This window comes from Papilio machaon, chromosome 12 (genome assembly GCF_912999745.1).
Source record: "Papilio machaon chromosome 12, ilPapMach1.1, whole genome shotgun sequence".
NCBI lineage: Eukaryota > Metazoa > Arthropoda > Insecta > Lepidoptera > Papilionidae > Papilio > Papilio machaon.
Genome location: NC_059997.1, coordinates 8,080,041 through 8,104,418, shown reverse-complemented (window position 1 = coordinate 8,104,418; position 24,378 = coordinate 8,080,041). Strand labels below are relative to the sequence as shown.

The 24,378-nt window shown below is 34.7% G+C and overlaps 1 protein-coding gene across 2 annotated transcripts in view; it reads left to right on the top strand.

The window, feature by feature from the left end:
• LOC106709148 (netrin-B) overlaps window positions 1-22,010 on the top strand; it is a 103,204-nt gene extending 81,194 nt beyond the window's left edge. The window contains exons 2-7 of one of the 2 annotated variants that reach the window (XM_045680200.1): window positions 17,117-17,305; window positions 19,412-19,561; window positions 19,747-19,809; window positions 20,865-20,939; window positions 21,228-21,414; window positions 21,526-22,010. In XM_045680200.1, coding sequence (XP_045536156.1) covers window positions 17,117-17,305; window positions 19,412-19,561; window positions 19,747-19,809; window positions 20,865-20,939; window positions 21,228-21,414; window positions 21,526-21,676 — 815 coding nt within the window. In that variant the 3' untranslated portion in view covers window positions 21,677-22,010. Of the gene's footprint in view, window positions 1-17,116; window positions 17,306-19,411; window positions 19,562-19,746; window positions 19,817-20,864; window positions 20,940-21,227; window positions 21,415-21,525 lie in introns of both variants that reach the window. The other variant, XM_045680201.1, reaches the window with a different exon arrangement.
• Window positions 22,011-24,378: the final 2,368 nt, after the last annotated feature.

The window sequence follows — 24,378 nt, the reverse complement described above, 5'->3', positions numbered from 1 at the left end:
GTTTAAAATACTCTTTGTCTTCGTACAAAACTAGTATTAACAGTCAATAAACCCTAAGAAGTTTAACAAAATGAAAGTCAGAGATATATTATGAATCTAGAATATTTCTATTTTTTTAAAAAGATACTAAGTCCGTAAACTTCAGTCTATTCTTCTATCTATGTTTACTATAAACGAATCTTACTAATATTATAAACTAGCTTTTTCCCGCGACTCCGTCCGCGCGGAATAAAAAATAGAAAACGGGGTAAAAATTATCCTATGTCCCTTTCCTGGTTCTAAGCTACCTGCCCACCAATTTTCAGTCAAATCGATTTAGCCGTTCTTGAGTTTTAATATGTGTAACTAACACGACTTTCTTTTATATATATATAGATACGAATGTTTAGATGTATGGATGGATGTATGTTTGTTTGAAGGTATCTCCAGAACGGCTCACTGGATTTCGATGAAATTTGGCATAAATGGAGATCATAGTCTGGAAGAACACATAGGTTACTTATTGTTTTTTTTAATTCCGCGCGAACGTTGGACAGCAGACAGACGTGACATTTTTCCTCGGATATGTCGAAATCGCTTTATTAAATCGCAAGACATATCTGAATAGAGACTATTCGTGTTAAATTGATACAATCAATTTATCGGTGTGTGTTTCCACGTTACACGGGCGTCACCATCCCGTTACAATTAGCGTGTCGGAAGTGATCTGTCAATGTAACTGAAGCGATATGCAACCACTACGCCAGCTTACCTCTGTTGAGTGTTGCCTAATGTTGACTGTTGAATTAGATTGGTAGAGCTCTTAAAAGTTCAGTTTTATAAGCTATAATTTTTATAATACAAGTAAACGATTGTTGTCCATAATTGGGCGAATAAATTATTTCAGTAATGTCAAATTTAAATGTCAACTAGAACTATTATTACGTTTTAAAACTCTATAAGATGGCAAACGAGTAGCCACCTGAATTCACCGAAATAACTAAGCGCCCGCTGCCCATAGACATCCGCAATTTCAGATGCGTTGCCTACCCTTAATCAACGGAGGAGGAGACGCACAGAAAGAGAATATTTCCCCATCTTACGCATCCCCTTCTCCGTTAAATCCACTTCCCCTTCCCATCCTTTCCTTATAAGAATATGGAGTAAAATTAGGCCTCTGGCATCACACTCATCAGACAAAACGCGTAAGTTCTTTCATTTCACGCTTGTCTTCTGTGTGGTATTTCCCCGGTCGAGCGGACCCATTCGTGCGACAGATTTTGTTGATGTCGTCTGTCACAGAAAACTATCTTTTCCATCGCATGAAATCATAAATAAATTAAAATAAATAAATATCATTATCTGTACACGATGTCTATAACTTCAAGTGAATTAACTTAATCCCTTTAAGTTGCGGTACTTAGATAAGTTAAACGGCGGGCGTTTAGCTTAGTGCATTACAAGCTATAACTTAACCGGTTTATAAAGTTGTCCGGCGCGCAATTATAATGTATCCATTAGAGAAGCTCGCGTTGAAACCTAAGTGTTAGTTAAGTGACAAATAGCTTAGGTGTAAGAAAATATTTGTCATAATTTAAACAATTCTATGATAGGTTCAGTTAAATTTTGATAAAAAAATAAACTCATAAAGGTGGATATAGACTAGAGCATTTACTTGTAACAAAAAAAAGCCGCTCTATGATATGTTCTAGTGTATCACATTTCAGGAAACAGAAGTGCTTTGGAAATTATGCTTTTACTTATAATATACCATTCGTAAGAAGGTTACATTACATAGAAATGCTTGAGAAAATGCTCTAGTGTATATACACCTTAACTATTAAGTTATGGTAAATAATAGAGCGAGCTTTACGTTAAAAATTAAAGATTGAAAAAAGGCAAAAGAATGAATTTATATGAATAAAGTCGAGATTACTTTTAAATGTTAAGGAAATAAAAAAGCCATAGGTCTATATACCTATATATATAATCCTTTAATAAAATGTACCTTTGTCAGTTTTCTGCATATCTTTTACTTCTCAAAAAACGTACATTTCCAGTGACACCAATCAATCATAATTTAAACTCTGTTTACTGTTGCTAAACAACGAGTTGGAATTCGTGACATGAGTTAAACACTTTTGATCGATGGACAGAAAATCCGTACCAGTTCCATGGTAATGCTCGTACCAGTGCATGGTATAAAGCTGGTATAATGGACCGTAATAGACCGCGTAGTGCACAATAAGCTCCCAGTCTCTGTAATCATCTGTTACTCTGTAATTAATTTTAACGCTATCATGTCTTTAAAATTGTTTATGATCTACCGGAGACTGAATGTTTAAATATTTTTAAATAGTGTACTTATTTTATGAATAACTCGTTGGTTTCTAAGACCAAATGATAATGAGATGAACGACGATACGTTTTCAACGGGATTTTGATCTCAAAAAACAAATATTAAACGACTTAACTAAACTCGAAGAGTGAGATATGAGGAGGTTCAATATCATAATGTAATAGCATATCCAATGTAACAAAATAAAACTAAAATAACTTCAATGATACGTCTGGTAGAAAAAGAACAAAGTAAAAATGGACTGACCCAATTATCAAGGCGGTCGCACACGGCGGCATACGGAGAAAAACCGCGAGCCGCTCTTCACGACGGCTTTATTGTGTCTTTTACGAGGTGATCTCAATTAGACGAGAGTTAACTGGACGCTATTTTCAGACATGTTACGAGCGAAACCAGAGATCTGTAGCGGGGAAAATTATCTTCTTTAGTGTTGTATTAACTAGCTTCATCAATATCAACCAGCAACTATCAGCCGTCCGCACTAGGTTATGTCTACCTGGAATTATTGCAAATTAGTTATAACACATTCGTTTTGTACAAAGTGAAGTGGAAGCCATTCCGCGTTTCGATGAGTGTGGTACCGGAGGCCTAATTTTAGTCCTCTTTCCCTTCCCACACTTTTCTTATTAGGATAGGATGGGAAGGGGAAGTGGATTTGGCGGAAGAGGGGACGCATAGGAAGGAGAAATATCTTCTTTCTGTGCGTCCCCTTCTCCGTTGATTAAAGGTAGGCAACGCATCTGCATTTGCGGATGTCTATGGGCAACGGTCGCCTCGCTATTGCGGCGAATCCAGGTGGCCGTTTGCTCGTTTGCCACCTTATGATATTAAAAAAAAGTTTTTTGTAGTAATATGTTTTACATCTTATCTAAACATATTAATAAAATTGGAGTGTCTGTATGTAATATCGAAAAAAGTCATATTTCGTACACATGATGTATTTGCGTTGCTGACAACGAGAAACCAGTTTTTTTAAATTTTGACTGGACTTAGCCGGGAAGGTAGCTGGTTCACGCGAACATATAATAGGCCTTTATTTATTTTAATACTATGCTGACGAAGTCGCGGGCGACCACTAGTAATGCTTTAAAATTACAAGTCCTATCAGTGTCCTTTAATCAAAACAACAAAAGTTTATCCCTTTCTATGATAATCTTAATTATCTGCGAACTTATTCAGTATTGTTATTTGGTCATATCATACCGTACCCTAGAGGATAGAGGCGTGTTAATGTAACGAGTTAAAATGTCGTTGTACAAAACAAGATGGAAGACAATGCCTTATCATAAGCCTGTTTATTTGACAATACCCTCGGGATAATATTAAAGAGAAGTTTGTAAATTTCATTCAGTAAGTGTCCTTCTTGTACACATACAAAAAGCTTGTTGTACACATACAAAAAGCTTCTTGTACACATACAAAACTAGAATCCAAGATGTTACGTGATTTATTAAATGAATTCTAAGTTGGTTTGTTACGAAACATTACGAAAACAGAAACCCAAATTAATTAGATTTCAATCATTATTTATTACCTTTGTCTCTCACTCTACTATTTTTATTTGTTCACTAGCTTTTACCCGCGACTTCGTCCACGCGGAATAAAAAAAAATGCACACAATATAAAAAAGTTCCTATGTCCGTGTCCTAGTTCTAAGCTACCTACCCACCAATTTTCAGTCAAATCGATTCAGCCGTTCTTGAGTTATAAATAGTGTAACTAACACGACTTTCTTTTATATATATAGATAGATTTCTTACAAATACGTTGTTTGTAGACAATTCCGTATGTTTGATAAAACTGTTAAAAACGTATAAATCTCCGGCAATCTTTAAATTAAATTATTAGTGCGTGTCGGAATAAGAAATTATTACGAACAAGAACAATATTTAAAGGCGGCATTGTTCTGACACCTTGAGTAACGCGAACATTAATCTTAATATCAAATAGAAATACTCAACTGTAACATCTGTCCTTGTCTAACTTACCCCTTATCTGTATTTTGTATCTTTTTCTGTACTGTTGCGGTGCAAGCAATAATTCTGACACTTTCACCGGCGACCGCCGTGACCCGCGTAGGTCATTTGCCACAATGTCCGGCAACATATAGCTCTTTAATAGCTTATTATTATTTCCTTATCTTTCGAAAGTGAGCTATGTAAATCTGTTTTACAAGTTATAACATATTTACTTTTATTTAAGCAATAGAGGTCAATTTTGAGTACATTTTTTTCGTTGTAAAATTGTAACATATAATAATAATTTTAAATTAAATAAATTGGTACAATATTTAATGTTTAAATCTACGATACTATGAGTTCGATGGCGCAGTGTATCAAATAAAAATTACATAACATCGCTGCCTTCATAGCGCAATAAAAATTCTCAAACTGCTATAAACAAGTCAAACCAGAATGGACACGAACGACTGTTTGTTGCATACATAAGAGTTAAACGCAACCGTTTACAATTTTAGTGTAGGCGAAAACAAAATCTTAATAACCTAAGGTTAAAAACGTTTAATAACCTAACCTAAGTTTGCAATGTTTCGAACTGTTTTTAAGTCTAAAGTTTTCTTGCAACTCAATACTCTATAAGCCTAGTCTAAACACAACATATTTCTACTAATCATTTTAAATTAAAAGTAAACTTAATGAATTACTAGCTGTCGCCCGCGACTCCGTCCGCGCGCAGTTAAAAAAAAATGTTGGCCGATTCTCAGACCTACTGAAAATGCTCACAAAATTTCATGAGAATCGGTCAAGCCGTTTCGGAGGAGTACGGTGACGAAAACTGTGACACGAGAATTTTATATATTACATTAAATTAAATTTTAATAAAAAACAATTATCTCTATAAAGTTTAGCGTAAGGTAACTTGAAAATACAATACTAAGCGAGTGGAGAGATAATTTTCTAATCCAATTAAACAAGCTGTCATTTCCTACTGGCAATTAATGAGGGCAGTTTTTTTTTTATAAGAAAAGGGGGCTAACGAGCAGCGGGAACACCAAGGTGTTCATCGACGCCCATGGACATCTGCAATACCAAGTTGACGAAACGGCGCAATTTAGTACTCTGTCATTCATTTGCGAATATAAACTAATTAATTATCTGTGGAAAAAGTAAGATCATATAACCTTATAAAATCAAATAGTCTATATTCATTGACTCTCACAAATCATATACTTATATCTTGTATTTCTTTGACCACTTTTTCTCTACCCTTCTATGATTGTCTTATCTACATTTTAGTTGGTTTTATGTCACTAGTTTAAATAACACATATTAACCAATCTAACGATAAGAGTTACATCTTTTGAAATGTAACTATTTTCTTCAAATGAGTCGAGATGTCTTTAGGAATTAAAATTTAAACAGCAGTACCGAGTTTTTGTACTCTTAAATAATTTGTTATGGATAAAATATATTATCATATTAAAATGAAGACATTTATAATAAATCACAATTCAAATTTACTAATCATACGGTTTGATAAGTCTGGTTATGAACAAATTATGTTAATTAAATTATTAATATAATGGTATGTTTGATGTTGCGTTTGATTATTCATAAGCGTTTAATACGTGATTGATTCTAGCGGTTCTAATATGAATATCGTATGTCAAATAATATTCCAATTGATACACAATTTACATGTTATTCGAGAGAATAACTTACATTACCTAGTATAGATTATGTTCTGTGAGACTCTCGTTGTGACAGTCCCTTTGTGTAATTTTAAAGTAATAAATAAATCAATATAAAAGTCTTCCTTAGTGATCATTTAATGACACTGAAGAGTTCTACGTGATGTTTCACTGCTCATTACTTTTATACCCACAGTTGGTTTCTGTGACCTTTCTTGAGTCTTTGACAAAATAGAGATAACAATAACATACTTTATACAGGGATTTTTTCTCAGTAACCCACGATAAAAGGCATCTAAAAAATCTCTCTTAATATTAGTAATTAACGATATTTTATTAAGAAGGTTGCAAAGGCTGTAGATTAAATGATGACAGATCATTAAAAATGTAGCGCAATATCTCTGGTCAGCTGTTCGCTGTCGAACACGTTCGCCTGTCGTGTGTCTGATGTTCGGACCCAGCGAGTGTAGCGCGCACCTAATTCTATTTAGAGGTTTATCCGCCTTCACTTGCTTTACGAGGTCGTAAAATGTTCACCTGCATACTCTGGCGTACACTGACACACACAACTGTTACATCTGTATACGTTAATAAATAATTTATATGCAATCATCGCATTTCTTCAAGCTATTTTTTCGGACAATGACACACTTTATGCTGCTATTTATCATTAAAATTAATGATTCAAATGATTGATTATTCATTATTGTATGTATACCTTGTCACTATATCATACACATCTACATCGAGGGATTCAAACTTACCCTAAGTTAGTTTCTTGATTTTAGTCTGGCCAAGTGCGGATTGCTTGACATAAAATATATTTTTACATTATATTGTGAAAGCACAAGTTACACAAGTTCAAAAAATAAATGTTTTTAATAATAAACTTTTGATGTTGAAAAAAAGAACATATTACAGTCCTGAATAATCAACATAGTGTAAGTACAATGCCATGATCAATTACACTCAAACCGTAAGTAGTGTTGTACTTTTGTGTGCCAGTATACCAGTCATGTTCCGCTAAGTCGATGTAATCCCGTGGGTTAACACTTTTGCGTGCGAAGTTACAACCCCACCTGCCCACGCGACTGTACTGGATATAAATTAGGGGTTTATCTGGCACTAAAAATAGTTATCGAGATTTATTAATTTATTTTTAATGACTTACCTGTTATTTTCACACGCCTATTTCGCTGTATTAACAATTTTTTATGTGTTTGTTGTTATATTCATAAGAAAATGTAGGTTTATTTCTAGACGGAGCTATTCTACTAAGATTTTAAAATTTATTTATAATTATTTTTTAATTTGTAAAACCCTTGAAATATTCCATTATATTAATTTTCTCTAAATCATCGATATCGATATTCCCCGCACTAGTCTTTGCACACTAGCGCCACTCTTTCCGCTGTCCACAGCGCTGTCGCGCCGGCTCTAAATAGTAACGGTGTACGCATCTCGAGTTACAACTTGCGCCGACAGAGGCCGTATTTCAAAGTTCTTGTTTTTTTTCGTTTAGAAAAGTTTTATTAAGGAAGTGAGGTAGAATGGGAACGGCATTTTGCGAGAGCCGGTTCCGTACGGACCACCGCGACGACTGGCGACTGTCAACTGTCGCCTCACAGAGTAACCGATCGAACAAACTTTGATGGACGTTTATCATGTTTACGACGTGAATATAAAAGGTTTCTCACAAGAGAATTGTACAATGTTAGAGATATTATTAATTATATTTGATATCGATTCACGTCAATTAAATCATTCCAGTTCAACTACAGTCCAGTTGAATATTATGAACTTACTAAAATGAACAACACTACCACAAAAATAGTCATTTAGTAGTACTGTATAACTGTTACTTTGTAAGTTTTACGTATTCATTCGAAGTGTTAAAACCCAGTAGAAATAGACTCGATATATGCATTCTTGACTTTAAATCAAACGGGACTAAACACCTAATTTAGACTACGCTGTCATTGTTTAATACAATACAATCAATAGAAACAAATAGACAGACAAACAGACCGTCGAACAGTTGATACTAATTCTGTTTGTCTTAGCTAAGGCTCTGTTTACACTACGTAACGAAGCATCGTGATGCGACTACGCTAGTATTGGTGTAATCCTCTAACGATGTTGCTAAAAACGATTTTATCTATACAGATTTTAGTTCTCAAAGCTTTTCTCTCGACTAGGGATTTATTTCAATCCCTTTTCTTTGCATTCAAAGCTGCACAATCAGCTTACTTTGAAGTTTCGAAATATATTACAGTAATTTTTTTTAAGTAAAATTGGTACCGTTTTCCTATTTGACTTGTCTAAAATGTATAAAAGAACAACTTTTTGGATCTGTTTTCAAGATGTTGATGGTTTAGTGGTTTTATTTCGTAAAACAGTCAAACCTTTCTTGAGCTAAAAGTAACAAAAGATAGCAATTAAAGTTTCCTGAAACAAAATTGAGCTTTTAAACTCAAAAAGCTCGTTTCCGGTATTGTTTATGATATACGAGAATAGATGGCGCATTTTTATAATGAATTATTTAGACGAAATTATGCGCCGCTATCAAAACGGCGCTCTCCTGAAATAATTGCTCGCTTTGATCGCCAGCCCTGGGCTAAGAGAGCTTAATATGCAGACTCTCGCATATCAAAGCTAAACTCACAAACAGAAATTAAATAAACCCTGTGCCACAAAATAAAAGCACACGACGGTTGACAAAATTGTCAAGTGATCATCCTAATACCGACCCGATTTTAATCATGGCAGTCATAAACACGATTAATAAATACTTCATATTGTGACAATATTCTAAGCACGGAGAGCTGACATTTCTATCTGTTATCAATAAAGTCGCTCGCAACCAGTTTGTCAGAATCGACCCGAGAAAAGGTACTGCAATTTTGAAAATGGTGGCGCAAATCTACACATGTGACATAAAATCGCTATGCCTGTACTGACCGAATAGACGACTCACGTCTAAGATTCAACGTTGTGTATACGCGACGCAAGAATACAATATTATTTGCCTTGTGTGCGAAGGTTCATACGCTCCGCGTTCCTAACTTGTACCACACACCATAGAGATCAAATGTCGTGTTGGGATTCATTATGCGTTCCCCTGATACACAATAACTGTACATTTTGTATTAAATATTGTGTTTTAATTCGGAAAGCTCAACTACAATTTTTAATTAATTTCCATTTTGGTTTCGGGCGATTTCACTTTGTAACAAATTTAGTACATATTTAACGTACAAATGGATTTATTTTGTAGATGTATGGTGGTTACATTATAAAATAATTATTTACTTTAATTAAAGTTTTTTTTTTTTAGAACAAGAATCAAATCGAAACTCTCAAAAAATTAGACACCAATTGGTCTTTAAGTCCTATGCATGGCCAAAAACCTTATCTCTCCAGCGTAAAAACTCCAAATGAAAAACTTCCTATTACTTGCATATATTTTGAAGCACCAATATCTTTTAAAATAATAAAATTTAATTCGAAGTACTAACCGGGTGAGAGCTGACATTAGTTCCTACACCTCGTATGGCCATAATAAGAGCCCATTATGAATATTTCACGCCAAAGCGACGTCGTCAAATTATACAACTTGTAACACGAAAAGGTGAGATTTTATGGAGATGCATCTTAAACGATACAGTCATGAACACAAGTGATAAAATTTTTGATAATTTTTTTTAAATAAATAAAACAGACCTACGATTTAGTATTGTTTTAATCTCTGGTTCCGTGTCATCTAAATTAGAAAACACAAAAAAGCAATATGTCAAATTAAAATATGCTAAATACATTTAGAAAGTACATCCATCATACTATTTTCTGAATGTTTGCTTTAACCTTAAACGTCAGAATTCATTTAAAAAATAAGTTATTGTCTCGAGAAGCTTTCTTTTGTTTGATGGTACAACTAAAATTATACATATTAAATGTTTTATTGGTAGTAAAATTTTAATTTATATTTAAAAATTACTTGAACTTCGCCACATTAAAGTTTTAAATTTAAAGTACAATCAGTCGCCATAAATATTTTTACAAAGCACGTAAATCATTTTCAAAAGAGGTATTCAATTAGAGTCGCATAAAATTGATGAGCGTGATTGTACTTAGTGACCGTGAAAAAATTTTACGATCGCAACTCACCATAAAACATATTAAAATTAAAAGATAAATTATGAAAAGTCTAATTACGATACGTTAAAGTACTTGGGATATAATTCTTCGGGTTTTATTGATTTTTATTACCAACGGATAAGGTTCATTTTAAATATTTTAATTTATACATATGAAGATGTTATTAAAAGAATTCAGAGATTATCAGTTATGTTGTGAAAGTTAATTAATATTAAAATATAGGACTTCTTTTGATTATTAGGGATTATTAGTACTTAAGAGATTCGGTGACTCAGGGGTTAAGCACTTGACTTGTAATCTACAGGTCCTGGGTTCGAATCCCGACATGTACCAATGTGTTTTTCGATTCTCGATTAACATATCTACATTTATCCGACGTTCTTACGGTGAAGGAAAACATCGTGATGCTGCACATATCAGAGAAGAAATTCAATGATATGTGTGAAATCAACCAACTCGCACTTGGCTGTGGTTGACTATGGCCTAGTCACCCCTAACTTGGGGTAGGCTCCGAGACCCTCAGTGGGGACGTATAGTGAGCTGATGATTGACTGACATATAGTACTTAAACGATTATACTTTTTTTTTTAATAGTATATGGCTGTGTTTCTTCCATGTGTCAAACAATCAACATGTTTGATGAGGTTTGACACGTTTGATGAAAAATACGATTTTTTGATAAATAAATTGAACATCTATGGCGTCGTTTGTGAAACCTATAACTATCATACTATGGACCATAAAGTACAAAACAGTAGACGCCAAATAAACATTTTCAAATGGAAGTGTTGAAAGAATTTGGTTTTTAATGTATCAGATATATAGTGGATCTCTGAGATAATCCGATGACTCCCATGAATATAATGTTGCATGTTACTCTATTTTATCTTACCTGTTAAATTTAACGTCGTAGGTAGAGTTCAGAGGAAAAGACTTTATCTTTGTCGTCATCGAATTATTTTGCCGAGAATCGAAAAACGTGACCTGAAAGTACAGTAACTATCTTGACTAGAAACCATTTACTTTATGTATATAAGTACTCTTTATGTACTTTACTTGTGTAATTAAATTTATCAAAGAATAAACATATTTGATCATATGCATTTATTACTAACTAGCTTTTACCCGCGACTCCGTCCGCGCGGAATAAAAAAAAAATGCACACAAGATAAAAAAGTTCCCATATCCGTCTCCTAGTTCTAAGCTACCTCCCCATCAATTTTCAGCTAAATCAGTTCGACCGATCTTGAGTTATAAATAGTGTAACTAACACGACTTTCTTTTATATATATATAAGAAGACAATAATGTACGTAGTTCTTAGTCCTAAAATATACTATCAATGTAACTATTCTGTTTTATTCTAAATTTTAACATTAACAATATAAATGTCAGGACATAAAGTTTTTTTTACGGACGAATTAGTAGTTTTAGTTTTGTGAATTTCAATTTATTGATACAACGAAATTATGTTTATTTTAAAGTCAGTTAAGACACTTCAAAGTTTTCTTAAACTTATTTAACCTTCCTTGAGTTAATTTTATCATCAACCTGCCCTTATCCCTATGAAGTGTCGGCACATCATGTACTACTCCTCCATACATCTCTATCAGCCGTCATATCTGAATTTACCCCCTTCTTACGCATATCCTCTTTCACACAATCCATCCATACTTTCTTTGGTCTTCCTCTACCTTTATAGCCATCCACATTCAATCTCATTACTTTTTTGTTTATATGATCAAAACTATTAGACTAATAATCCTTGTGCATGGTCGATTTGCTTGTCTTAATACTTTTTCCTATCACTTCTATAAGTTCCCACGTCTCCCTATCTATCCCTGATGACATATCAATTACTTGTCTTGCCTGGATATAGACTGAGCCATCGACATACCCTGTGCACCAACTCTATGCAATATTTATTTATTGACAGCCTTGTATCGAGCTAGTTGTAGGAACTAATGCATTTCATACGAGCCAAGATGTTGCATTCGTATGGTACAAGATACATACTTAAGCGGAAGTCAAAACGGAATCAAAAGCGACACTATAAAATTTAAAAAAAACATTGAAAGTAGACTTATATAATCTTACTAATATTTAAATGCGAAATTTTAGATGGATGGATGGATTTTTGTTTGAAGATATCTCAACGGCTAAAGGAATTTCGCTAAAATTTTGAAGAACACATAGGCTACAAATTAAGTTTTTTTTAATTCTGTGCGAACGGATTCGCTATCGACAGCCAGTGTAAAATATTTTTAATCTGTTAATTTTATTGAATATTTGTATAAAGCAGGACATAAAAAATATCGTCAGTGTAACCGTTCAATTTTGAAATAGCCTGTGTCAAAATAATGTTGAAAAATTGTCATCGCTGTTAATTAGGATTGTGGTTAAGCAAATTATTTAAGACTTTTGTAGAAACGGACGAATAATTTTAGCATAATTAAATGGTACAATCAATATACCGCAGTATACGCTCATATATTGTACCAATCATAACTTGTGTGGCGAAGTTGTGTTGACCAATTCTCGGATGTTTTATTCATCTCCCAGGGGAGATAGACTCAGCAAGCGCAGTCGGGGGAGTCTAGTCTATATTTATAAAACTTTATGTATCCATTAATCTTACTAATATTATAAATGCTAATGTTTATGTTTGTATAAAGGTACATCCGGAACGGCTCTAAAGATCTTGATCAAATTTGGCACAGATGTAGAACATAGTCTGGAAGAACACATAGACTACTTATCAAGTTCTTGGAACGAAGTTCCTTATCGCGCGTTGTGAAAGGGGGCTAGACGGAAAAAATTCTTACGAAAAGTTGTCACGACACTTTTTCCTATAGTAACCATGGCAACGACGTGACAATATACTCGTATAACGAAAATTCATAGAAATAAAATGTACTTCTTGTGAAGACTTAAGTTTTTTTATTCATAGAATAAACATTAGTTCCTTCACTAATTAATTGAAAGGAACTTCGTTCCATCCGGGTGTCCCTTGACACCTCTCAAGTTTTTTTTTTTAATTCCGCGCGGACGGAGTCGGTGGCGACAGCTAATTCATATATAAATACAGTATACAAATTTACTAATAATATCTCAATCTCACGTAAATCTAGACCGCAATGTCACAGCAACGAACACGAGCGACGAAAACGAAATAAACGATACAGACTATAAATCAGAAGTTAATCGTACAAACAGTGCGTTTAACCGGACTATTGTATTTCGGATTCGGCCTGAAACCGCCTGGCGGATCGCCAATGGATAAATTATTGCCGCTGAGGGCACCTAGTTGGCTAGCATCGGAGTTTAGTCATTGGTCTCAGATTAGAGTTAATCTGACTGTCAGTTTATGTACAACAAACGAATGGCTTAAACAATCTCATACACTCCTTACCCGCTCTAATAAATAAAATAACGGACATTTGTAAAATTATTCTATGGTTTATAGAATCAAAAACTATGATCTCCAAATAGTTATTTTATGTGATAATATTTGAATTCACAATCCGTTTTATGGTTCAAAAGATTTTGATTGTATTTTGTTAATTTTTATGGCTGGTTTTGTTACAACGTTTTACTGGATTTTTACATTTTAGTTCTTTAAACATACTATTGTACTTGAATATTGTTTTATTTAATTACATTAATTATTAAAAATATATTCAGAAATGTAATTTACATTAATATCAATAACATAATTAAGGAAATATTATTTTAATAACTGTATGTTTGAGGTGTTTCAAATTTCACGAGTAATCCTGAACATCGTTACTAATTAACATGTCTTCCACACGAGCCAGGGACGCTCAACCTTTGTGCCGAATAATTAAGCGCTAATACATCCATTTTGAGTTCGGGATTAATTGAATTAATAAACTTGTTATCTCGAGTGCGCCAATTTGGAGTTCCCCTTCGTTTTAACAATGTTACAGAGGGTTGACGATGTCTGGCTTCCTTTCGCACTGTCTAACACGATAGGATTTAACAGTGCCTAAGTCACTTTATCTTAATTGTCTTTAAAATTAACTGTTTATAGCGAGGAGATTAATTCTATGAATGTATAGAACGAGACAGTAATCTAAAACGACGTATTATATTCGGAGTATTATATTATCAAACAAACTAGAACCTTTGAAACGTGAAATTAAAAAAGGGTACAAAGACCAATACAATGAAAGGCAATGCAAACAAAAACATATTCGAATCTCTGTTAAGAGGATAAGAAACTAATTAGAGAGTTTCGGCGTAGACTCCCTCCGTGGTATAAATTCTGTCTAGTAAATATAAGGGTAAAGTAAATTCTAGTAAATACATAATAGTGGTAGACGCCAGCAACTACAACATCTGTTGCACGAATTGGTCGGCTCGCCCGGTGAAATACCACGACCACACAGAAGACTGGCGTGAAGTGGAAGCAATTCCGCGTTTCGACTGATGAGTGTGGTACCGGAGACCTAATTTTAGTCCTCTTTCGATTCCCAACCTTTTCTTATAAGGAAAGGATGGGAAGGGAGAAGTGGATTTGACGGAGGAGGGAATGTATAGAAAGTGGAAATATTTTCTTTCTGTGCGTTCTCTCCTGCATCGATAAGAGGTAGATAACGCATCTGAAATTGCGGATGTCTATGGGCAGCGGTCGCTTTGCTATTTCGGCAAACTGGGGTGACCATTCGCGCGTTTGCCACCTTATTATATATTAAAAAAAAGAGGTTGGCAGCATCTAAGATGGGAGGAGTACATAAAGATGGCAGTCGGCACATGTTGGAGGAGACTCGCCTAAGATTCAATGGAATTGTTTAGAGGATGCCAAGGGGCACACTGAGATTAGGGACATTTTATAATTTTTTTAACACGTGTAACTATATAAGTTTCAAATAATTTCAGAATAAAGGGCTATATTATTATAATTAAATTCCACTAACACTAAGCAATTTCTCCATCTAATGAACCAATCACAAAAGTTAACACAACAATGACTATAGCTAGGAACTATCGGGCCTTTGGCAGCCAGTTCTTTATCCCGGGTCACGTCCACTGGCGGCGGGCAAAGCGGCGCCGGATGTACAGCCGCACGTACCCGTACCACGTGCACACCGGGGAAAGTAACAATTACCGTGCTCTCTTTTCAAACATACTAACTACGGTAAATGGAAAACTATACATTACACTGATTTCTGTACTCACAGTCGTCTAGGATTTCATGATGTCTTTAATTTTTAAATCGAAAAAAAGATTGTACACGAAATGGTAACAAAATGCAAACGTAAAAGCTCACGCGCGAGCTACGTAACGAAGGCTTCGGTGCGGCTTTCCCCGCCTACAACATTGAATACTGATTCACTGACGTCTATTGAATACAAAATATGTCTTGGAAAATTTAGGGATTTCCTTTTAAAAGTCTGTATGATTGTTTATTGATTGGATTTACAAAATTTACTTACAGATTGAATTTATAAGCAGATAATTAATAACTAGCTGTCGCACCGACTCGGTCCGCGCGGATTTAAAAAAAAAATCTTAATAAATAGCCTATGTGTTCTTCCTGTGTTCTACATCTATGCCAAATTTCATCGAAATCCATACAGCCGTTCTGGAGATAATCTTCTAACAAACATCCATCCATTTAAACATTCGCATTTATAATATTAGTGAGATAGTAGTTGATTACGACTCTATATAAACTTAAATAAAAATTAAGCTTTATTTTCATTAACGAAAAAACTTGGTACAAACTATTAATAGTGTAATTATAGTAATATAAATAAGTTTAATAGTATCCTTAGTTATTTTAGATTGTAGTAAAGATGTCCGTTTAAATTTAACTTTGTCATCGTTTAACAAGTTTTCAAACATTTTATTTGGTAATAAAACATAGCAGTAAATTTATAATTTTAACACACAACTTATAACGGTGCTAAACACAAATAGCATTTAGTTAAAAGCTAGCACAGAGTTATAAATCAATAGACACGACTACATTTCAAGTTAATATTAATTTATCTTAATGTCTGTCTTCGGAAGATTGCTGTTTTATGATTCAATGGCTACATTATAGAGGTACTTTCGACTTTTTTTTTGAGAAATGCATGAAAACGAGATAGAAATTGTTTTTCCCAAATAAAGCGATACTTATATTTTTACAGAACCTAATTTAAATAATACATTTACATGTACAATAAATTAACAAGAAAACACTACAAGTTATAATTCTTCTACATTATAAATCAATCGTAACGAATGTTGATGAAAACCACAAAGGGACTGGTGAGCGCCATCTGGCGGCAGTGATATGTAATACATTAAAACAGATCATACGCTGACAGTTTAATGTGAGCCGTTGCGTCGACAGGACGTATTATTATCACCGTAACGGTTTTGTATAACATCGTGATGCAACCTGCACATATCTGAGAAGAAATTCAATGATATGTGTGAAGTCAACCAACCCGCACTAGGCCAGCGTGGTTGACTATGAACTAATCAACCCTAAACTTATGGTAGGCTCCGAGCCCCTCGCTGGGGACGTATAGCTGATGGTGGCACGGTTTTGTATAATTTAATTCACAATAAACACTTTGTTAATAGTACACCTTAATCATCATCAGCTCATAATACGTCCCTACTGAGGGGCTTACTTGGGCCCTACTGAAAGCCTACCATAAGGCGACTTGGCCATAGTCAACCACGCTGGCGTATCTTTAAATTTCTTTGCTTTGTTCAGGTTGTATCATAATGCATACATGTACATATGTAAATCTAAAAACACATTGGTATATGTTAGAATTTGAACCCAGGACCTACAGATTATAAGACAAGTGCTTAACCCCTGACAAGTCCCTATTTGATCTTTTCTATAGTATTGGTAATTGTCTCTTCTATGGTATTGCGTATGTTCCAAAGTGTCCCACTATGTTCAGTCTGAAAGTACAGTAACAGCTCCACATTTGGTCACAGAGTGCAATTGCAACGGACACGCGCGCCGGTGCCGCTTCAACATGGAACTGTACAAGCTGTCAGGGCGAGCGAGCGGCGGTGTGTGCCTCAAGTGCCGACACTACACCGCGGGCCGACACTGCCACTACTGCCGCGAGGGCTACTACCGTGATCCCGCCAAGCCCATCACGCACAAGAAAGCCTGCAAACGTAAGTTAACCTTATCCCTCTAACTCTTAATCTATTGTACAATTAGTTTTGTGAACGTTAGTTATAGTTCAACTAATTTTGGCGCGTGGTGCACTCCGCGTCAATTTGATTTGAGCTTAAACAATTTATTATTTCAATTAGATTTATCATTAACCATTTTAATATTTTTTTTTTTTAGATTACCGGGTTGTTATTAAAACACAGTCTTTTATTCGATAAAAATGACCAAAAAAGGAATAAACATTTTTAGGTGTTAAAACATTATACGTAATAAAAATACCGTTTAAACTTTACCAGACTCCAATTTATTTACAAAAAAAATGTAATTGAATAACTTCAACGCGTATTAAACAACATTTTATTGACACCGTAAAAGGGTAAGTCAAAAACGAAGATAAAAATAATTCTTGAAACTTTTTTTTTACGATAAAAGTAAGTTAGCTGCTGGGTACAGATAAAATAAATAAAAGACGCATCATAAAAAATGTTATTCACCTGTGCACGGCGTGAAAGTAAACAGTGTACTATCGTCTTTATTTAAAAATGTAACGATATATAAATCAGTTGAAGTTTTTATGGCGTGGGGGAGTGACTGTACCTCGCGTGTGTTGTGTACAATGCAGACGACATTTTGTTTAACTTTGACAACAGAAGATTTAATATTTGTTGAAAGTATCGTAAAACTTAACAAATCCTAACTCAAAATTAAACAATCTTTACCGTAGTTTTCTCATTTTAAGTTTTATTTTTATTATATTTTTTTATGTTGTACATTAAATATTAAAATAATAAAATTATTAATGTCAAATATTTGTGAATTTAAAAAAATAATGTACCCACATGAACACAAAATTACCATTCTTAATTTACAAAAATACATGTATAATGAAACAGTTAAAATATTTTATTGTAGAGTAAAACATGAACCAACAAACGAAATAATAATCATAAAACGTAACATCAGCTATTCTCAACCTCACAATAGGGTTCGGTGGCGATCCCGAAAACTCAATTATTGTAACGAGTCCCGACCGGCGGCTGCCGCAAGTTTCTCGTAAGTCTATCATGCGGTCGTGCGGTCGGGTCGGGTCGGGGGCAGATTGCTCGCACTTTACGGAAGGGTAATGGACCTCAGAGTTACCTCGGGCACCGAATTACCTCGCCTTTTATAACACCTAAAGCCGGTATTGGTTGGATTAGATTTTCAAAAGATTTTTTTCATTTTAGTGATGGTATTTATGTTTTATTTTGATGACGTTACCAAACTTTTGCTGATAACCTGTTGTGTGTGTGTGAATGTTTATGTGAATGTGGATGGCTATAAAGGTAGAGGAAGACCAAAGAAAGTATGGATGGATTGAGAGAAAGAGGATATGCGTAAAAAGGTGGTAAATTCAGATATGACGGATGATAGAGATGTATAGAGGAGTAGTTCATATTGTGCCGACCCTCCATAGGGAAAAGGGCAGGTTGATAATGAACTTTCTGATAATGAATCACATAAATATACAACAGTAGGAGTATTGGTTAACGTGACGAATTCCCGTAATTTCCTTTTCACAAAATGCTCTGAATTATTTAATAAAATAAATCAAAATATTCAAACGCCCAGTGTAGTCTTACCCTAAGAAACATCTTCACCTTCACGACCATCTAAAAGTGTAAGTTCATCAATTCTCCGTCAGCAGAACTGGTCCCGTCTCCATAAAGCCCCTCCCCCTGTCCCCAGGGTCCCATCGCACGCCTGCGCTAACATTTTTATGGGAAAACTACTTTCCGACCCGACCGCAACAAATGGACTGTGGATATTTCGCGTAGTTTATTTTTTTCGACTTTATAGCCTCCCTGGGCTACTGAAAGCTGTTGGTCCGCAACTCAATTTGTCTGAAAAAAGTAAAAAGAAGGGACGCAATTGATTTTTCCCCAGTTATTTTATTTTCTTTTTTGCTTCGGCCATAAAAATGAGATTGTTTTCTTTATTAGCTGACGAATAGTTTTAGATGAAATATCAGTAAATATTTCCATTCGAACACATGTTCATCGTTTATTCCTGCTTCTGTAATTTTCTTTGATTATTGAATCTAAACTAATCTTTTTTACCTTCAGCTTGTGACTGCCACCCGGTGGGCGCGAGCGGCAAGACGTGCAACCAGACGAGTGGGCAGTGCCCTTGCAAGGACGGAGTCACCGGCACCACGTGCAACCGCTGCGCCAAGGGCTATCAACAGTCGCGGAGCCACATCGCGCCCTGCATACGTGAGTCTTTATACGATGAGCAAGTGGTCAGCCTCATTTAGACATATAACAACGTCCTCTAAAGTCTTCCTTTACATGGTAACTGCGGCATTCAGAGTAATAAAATAGTCACTAAGACACCCTTGACGTAAATTTGACTGACACGTGTATAAGTGTTTATAAACAGCGTGCCGTGTTATGTGCAGGTATACCACGCGTGGTGACCGCGGTGCAGGCGATGGAGGCGGTAGACGCGGAGCCGGGGCGCGGTAAGTAGTAAGTGGACCTTCATGCACTCTCGCCTCACCACACCGCATGCCGTCGGGCACTCGTTCACACTGGCCAGTAACAATAATACTGGAACATGTACTTACAATGACCAAAGAGTTTGAACAAAAGAGTTTATATTCAATTACAAGATAAATTCGTTCTTAGAGAATTAATTGCTCGGTTTTTACTAAATTATTTATCAGTACGTGGTATAACTTTCCTTTATTCATGCAATTAAGAAGGGCATGTCTTTTAATAAAAAAATTATTTAACCTATCTTGTTATAATTATTTAAATAGTCTTATTTTATGTGAACGAGTGTCCGCCATCGAAGTGATTTTACCTTATCATAGTTAATAATACAATATTCCATCCTAATTCTGCTAAAAGTAAATACCCACCAACATTTGACGTTGAACAAAGAATTGAAACAAAGAAATCCTCTAATTATCATGAACTTATTAATATTACTAAGAAATAATGATTCAAAATATAATACAAAATTGTAAATAAAACAATGACAAAATATATTTTCGGAATTTTCAAACTTTTAACGCATTTTATCATCTAACTGTCTCCAGTATTCAGTGTTACAGTATATTCTTCGAATTTATTTAGCACCATGCAATCTTGTTTCACCCTAAAATATTCTTCACGGGAACATAAGGTAATATCATTTCATTACAGATTTATTTGCACAATTATACTTATTTAATAAATGTATAGATGTCTTCATTTTAAAACAAGGACTTGTTTTCAGGCTTTTTCTTAAATTCCATCAACAAATCAAAATTCATTTAATTGTTCTGTTTTCTGTTTAAAATTTGCAAGTGATTCAGGTAATTTAGTATGTTTTGCTATGCATGTAACTTTTAGATCGATGTTGAGTAACTTTGTAACTTTAATTTACTGCATTTGCCTTACAAATCATTGTTCATTTCATGTATATTTATTATTTATGTATTGATTATTGTCCGTTTCATTTTCAATAGCATTTTTATAACATCTGTATATTTTTATGTATTAACTTGATCAAAGTGTATGTATTGTGCAGCAACGGAGCAGTGCGGCCGGTGCCGCGCCGGCGCACGCACACTAAACCTCAACAAGTACTGCAGCCGAGACTACGGTGAGAACGCTCATTACAACTCTTAACTAAACTATTTGGTATTTTTCTGTTCGCGATAATGTTTGACAAGCGTTACGACTCCATTTGTGGCTTGTTAGTACTGTCTTTAATTCAAACACTTCAATACCATTGGTAACAATTTGAGGAATCGCAAATGTGTTGGCCTTATGTTGTAAGGGGTAGGGAACATTGATGTTTTTTAATGACCTTGCTTATAAAAACAGTATCTTATATGACTTCTGGTGCGTCCGACTCTACTTTACTAGTAACATTGTTCGTTATGTGCAGTCATAATGGGTCGGGTGGTGGGTCGAGAGCCAGCGGGCGGGACGGGCGCGGCGTGGGCGCGGCTGGCACTGGCCGTCCAGGCGGTGTACAAGCGCGCGCCGCGCAGCCGCCTGCGCCGCGGCGCCGCCGTCCTCTACGTGCGCGCCGCAGACCTCGCGTGCAACTGTCCCAAGATCAAGATTAACAAGTCAGTCCCATTATGTCTTATTCTAGCAGTGATCGTTTACAGGCTGGTGATGGAAGAAGGATAGAACATTAAGAAATGTTGCCTAATACTAATAACTATGCTTCGTCACAGGTCCTACTTAATCCTAGGGGTGGAAAAAGAGGGAGCATCATCTGGCATGCCCGGCCTTACGGTCGGAGAGAGAACCCTCCTGCTGGAGTGGCGCGACGACTGGCACAGACGCATCCGCCGGCTGCAGCGGCGCGCCATCAACTGCCACTAGCTGACAGCTGTCGCCGGCCGTCATTCGCTCGCCGCCATCTTGGAATGCAACAGTGGCGCCGCGAACATCTATTTACAGAAGGAACCGATCGAACGATGTCTTATTTGAATGCATATTCCGTCTATGTTCCGTGCAAAATGTGAATTGATAATTAGTATCCAATGTTACTGCCATACGCTAACTTAAATAGATTTTTCATTACTAAATCCAGTTAAATGTTAACCTAGTCGAGTATTTAAATAACTTTAGTGTGTATTGAGCGGTCGATGAAAAGCTAATCAATATGTGTTTATTAATTGTAACGAAATTAAACTTTATAACCAAAAACTTCAAAAAGGAACCATGTGGAAAATTACATTGACAGCCATCTCAACGAAATATGAATATAGATTAAAAATCTAAATTAATAAATTTAAAATCGGAATGTTTTCTTCGGATGTTTTTTCTTAATTATATGCCAAAAATTACAGAACTCGTGACTTAATTATTTTTTTCATTCCTAGGATTCTGTTAGTGATTATAAACGGTCGTCAACATGGTCATAATTTGTTCAAATATTTATTTATATTTAAACAAGAATAAGTACGGACTTTGTTGACGAACGTATATTAAAAATATTATTTATTAACCTATCAAATATTAAACTAGAATAAATAAGTTTTGTTCCATTTGAAGCATTTTGTATAATTGTTAGATTATTAAAAGCTCATATTATTAATATTGTGAGTACAACTGGCTATATTACGAATCAAAACATTTGTCAAAAATCTACACTGAAAATACACCGCACATAGAAACAGTTGTAGCAGTCGTTGTTTCTATAAATTAATTTTAATTAACCGTAGAGATGGAAGTAATAACCGTCCAAACGATAAACTACAACTAAAAAAACTAACTACAAAACCTAACTATTCATATTTACTTAAGTTTGAAGTACTTTTTTACACTCGTCTATAAATTTTTAAATAATTACTACTCATATTATAAATGCGAAAGTTTAGATGGTTGGATGTTTCTTATTACGAAACTAATATCGCTGAAATTTGTGGCATTAGTCTGGAATAACATTAAGTTTTTTCTTTATTCCGCGCGGACGGAGTCGCGGAAGACAACTAGTACAATATAACCTTTCGCAATATAGGTTTCAGCACTATAGGCCAACTCCCAAAGATAATTTGGTTCTCATCGTAACTGAACATACGAGTACTACGCTCTTACGATGCCCACGAGACGAGTTTGAACGAACACAAGTCGACATCCACAAGAGGCATTTTCACACGTATTAGTTCTTACGTTTCGTTTTCTTTCTTCATAGAAACAATTCGATGACAAGATACATTTTTGGCCATAGTTTACGATTCTTTTTTCATAGACAATACTCAGATAATAACACACACACTTAAAAAGTTTCTTCACCTTTGAATGGCGCTAGTGTGCTATCAAATTAAGACAGTGTTACCACATTTTGACAAATGTTTTGATCAGCCCACGATTGTACATAATAGAAAATAGGTCATTTTTCAAAAAAAAAATAATATCCAACGCCGCGAATATTTAGTCAGAGTGGTTTAACGTACCTCATTTAAATATAATACGTATTCTGTAAGAGTTACAGATTTATTTATAAACTAGTTGATAGACTCTTGTACTTTTAAGTTGAAATTTTGATACAAGTTGGTCATTTCGGTCAAATATTTCTCTTGCCAAAGCTCTTTTATTGTACTTGTTTGTATAGAGCGCCTTTTTATAGAGTCTACTGTCAGAAATAGTAAAGATTTATAGTACGTAACCATTTGAACAATACCATTACTCGAATGGAGGTGTGTACAGTATTATTAGCATTAATAAGTTCAAATATTTAGTCAATTTCGTTTTAAATGTGCATCTGTAACATTTTCATAATCTGCCAGAAATGAATTTCGTCATCAATCATGTTAAATCTTTCAATGTTCTTATAATGAATCAATTTATGGTTTCAATTTTGTTCGGGACGTTACAAAATAGAGAACTGTACTTAAGCATTCACAATTGAGCTGTCAAAATTATTTATGCGATCTCACAGGTGACCGATAGTTGTACAATAGCACAAATCATACTGACGTGTGTGCGAACGATTTACAATAACATATTCTATTTGCAACCAAAGACAAAAATTGTTGATGGTTATGTTTGACATTTAATGATAATGGCAACCATAATAAATTAGTTAAAGTTTAATAAAATGTGTTTCAAAATAAATTGTGTAACTTCTCCTGCACTAATTCAAAATGGCGGATACAATTGATGCACATTTTAAACGAAATTAAACATACATTTAGTTAACATACTAAAAAGAACGACTTAGAAATTTCGCTTGAATGTACTACGGATTGTATAAAGTATATTTAGTTTTAGATTAAAATATTAATCTGTTTCTAGTTATCCATATCTGTAGATTTCATAATCTTTGACAGAAATGTGTTTTGGCGCGCTTTTTTCCACGCGCTCTCTCGTTACGTTACTTAAATTGTGCGCTAAAATAGATTTCTAAAAATTATTATAATAGAATAATGTCTGAACTTAAACATAATATATAGTGGATTTGTATTAAATATAAAACTTGTGAATATTGTTTAATTTTGCCCTTAAGATAAATAATATGTTATTCGGTTCGTTCATGTTAATTTATTTCAAACAACGGAACGCGCTTTTGACAAACATGA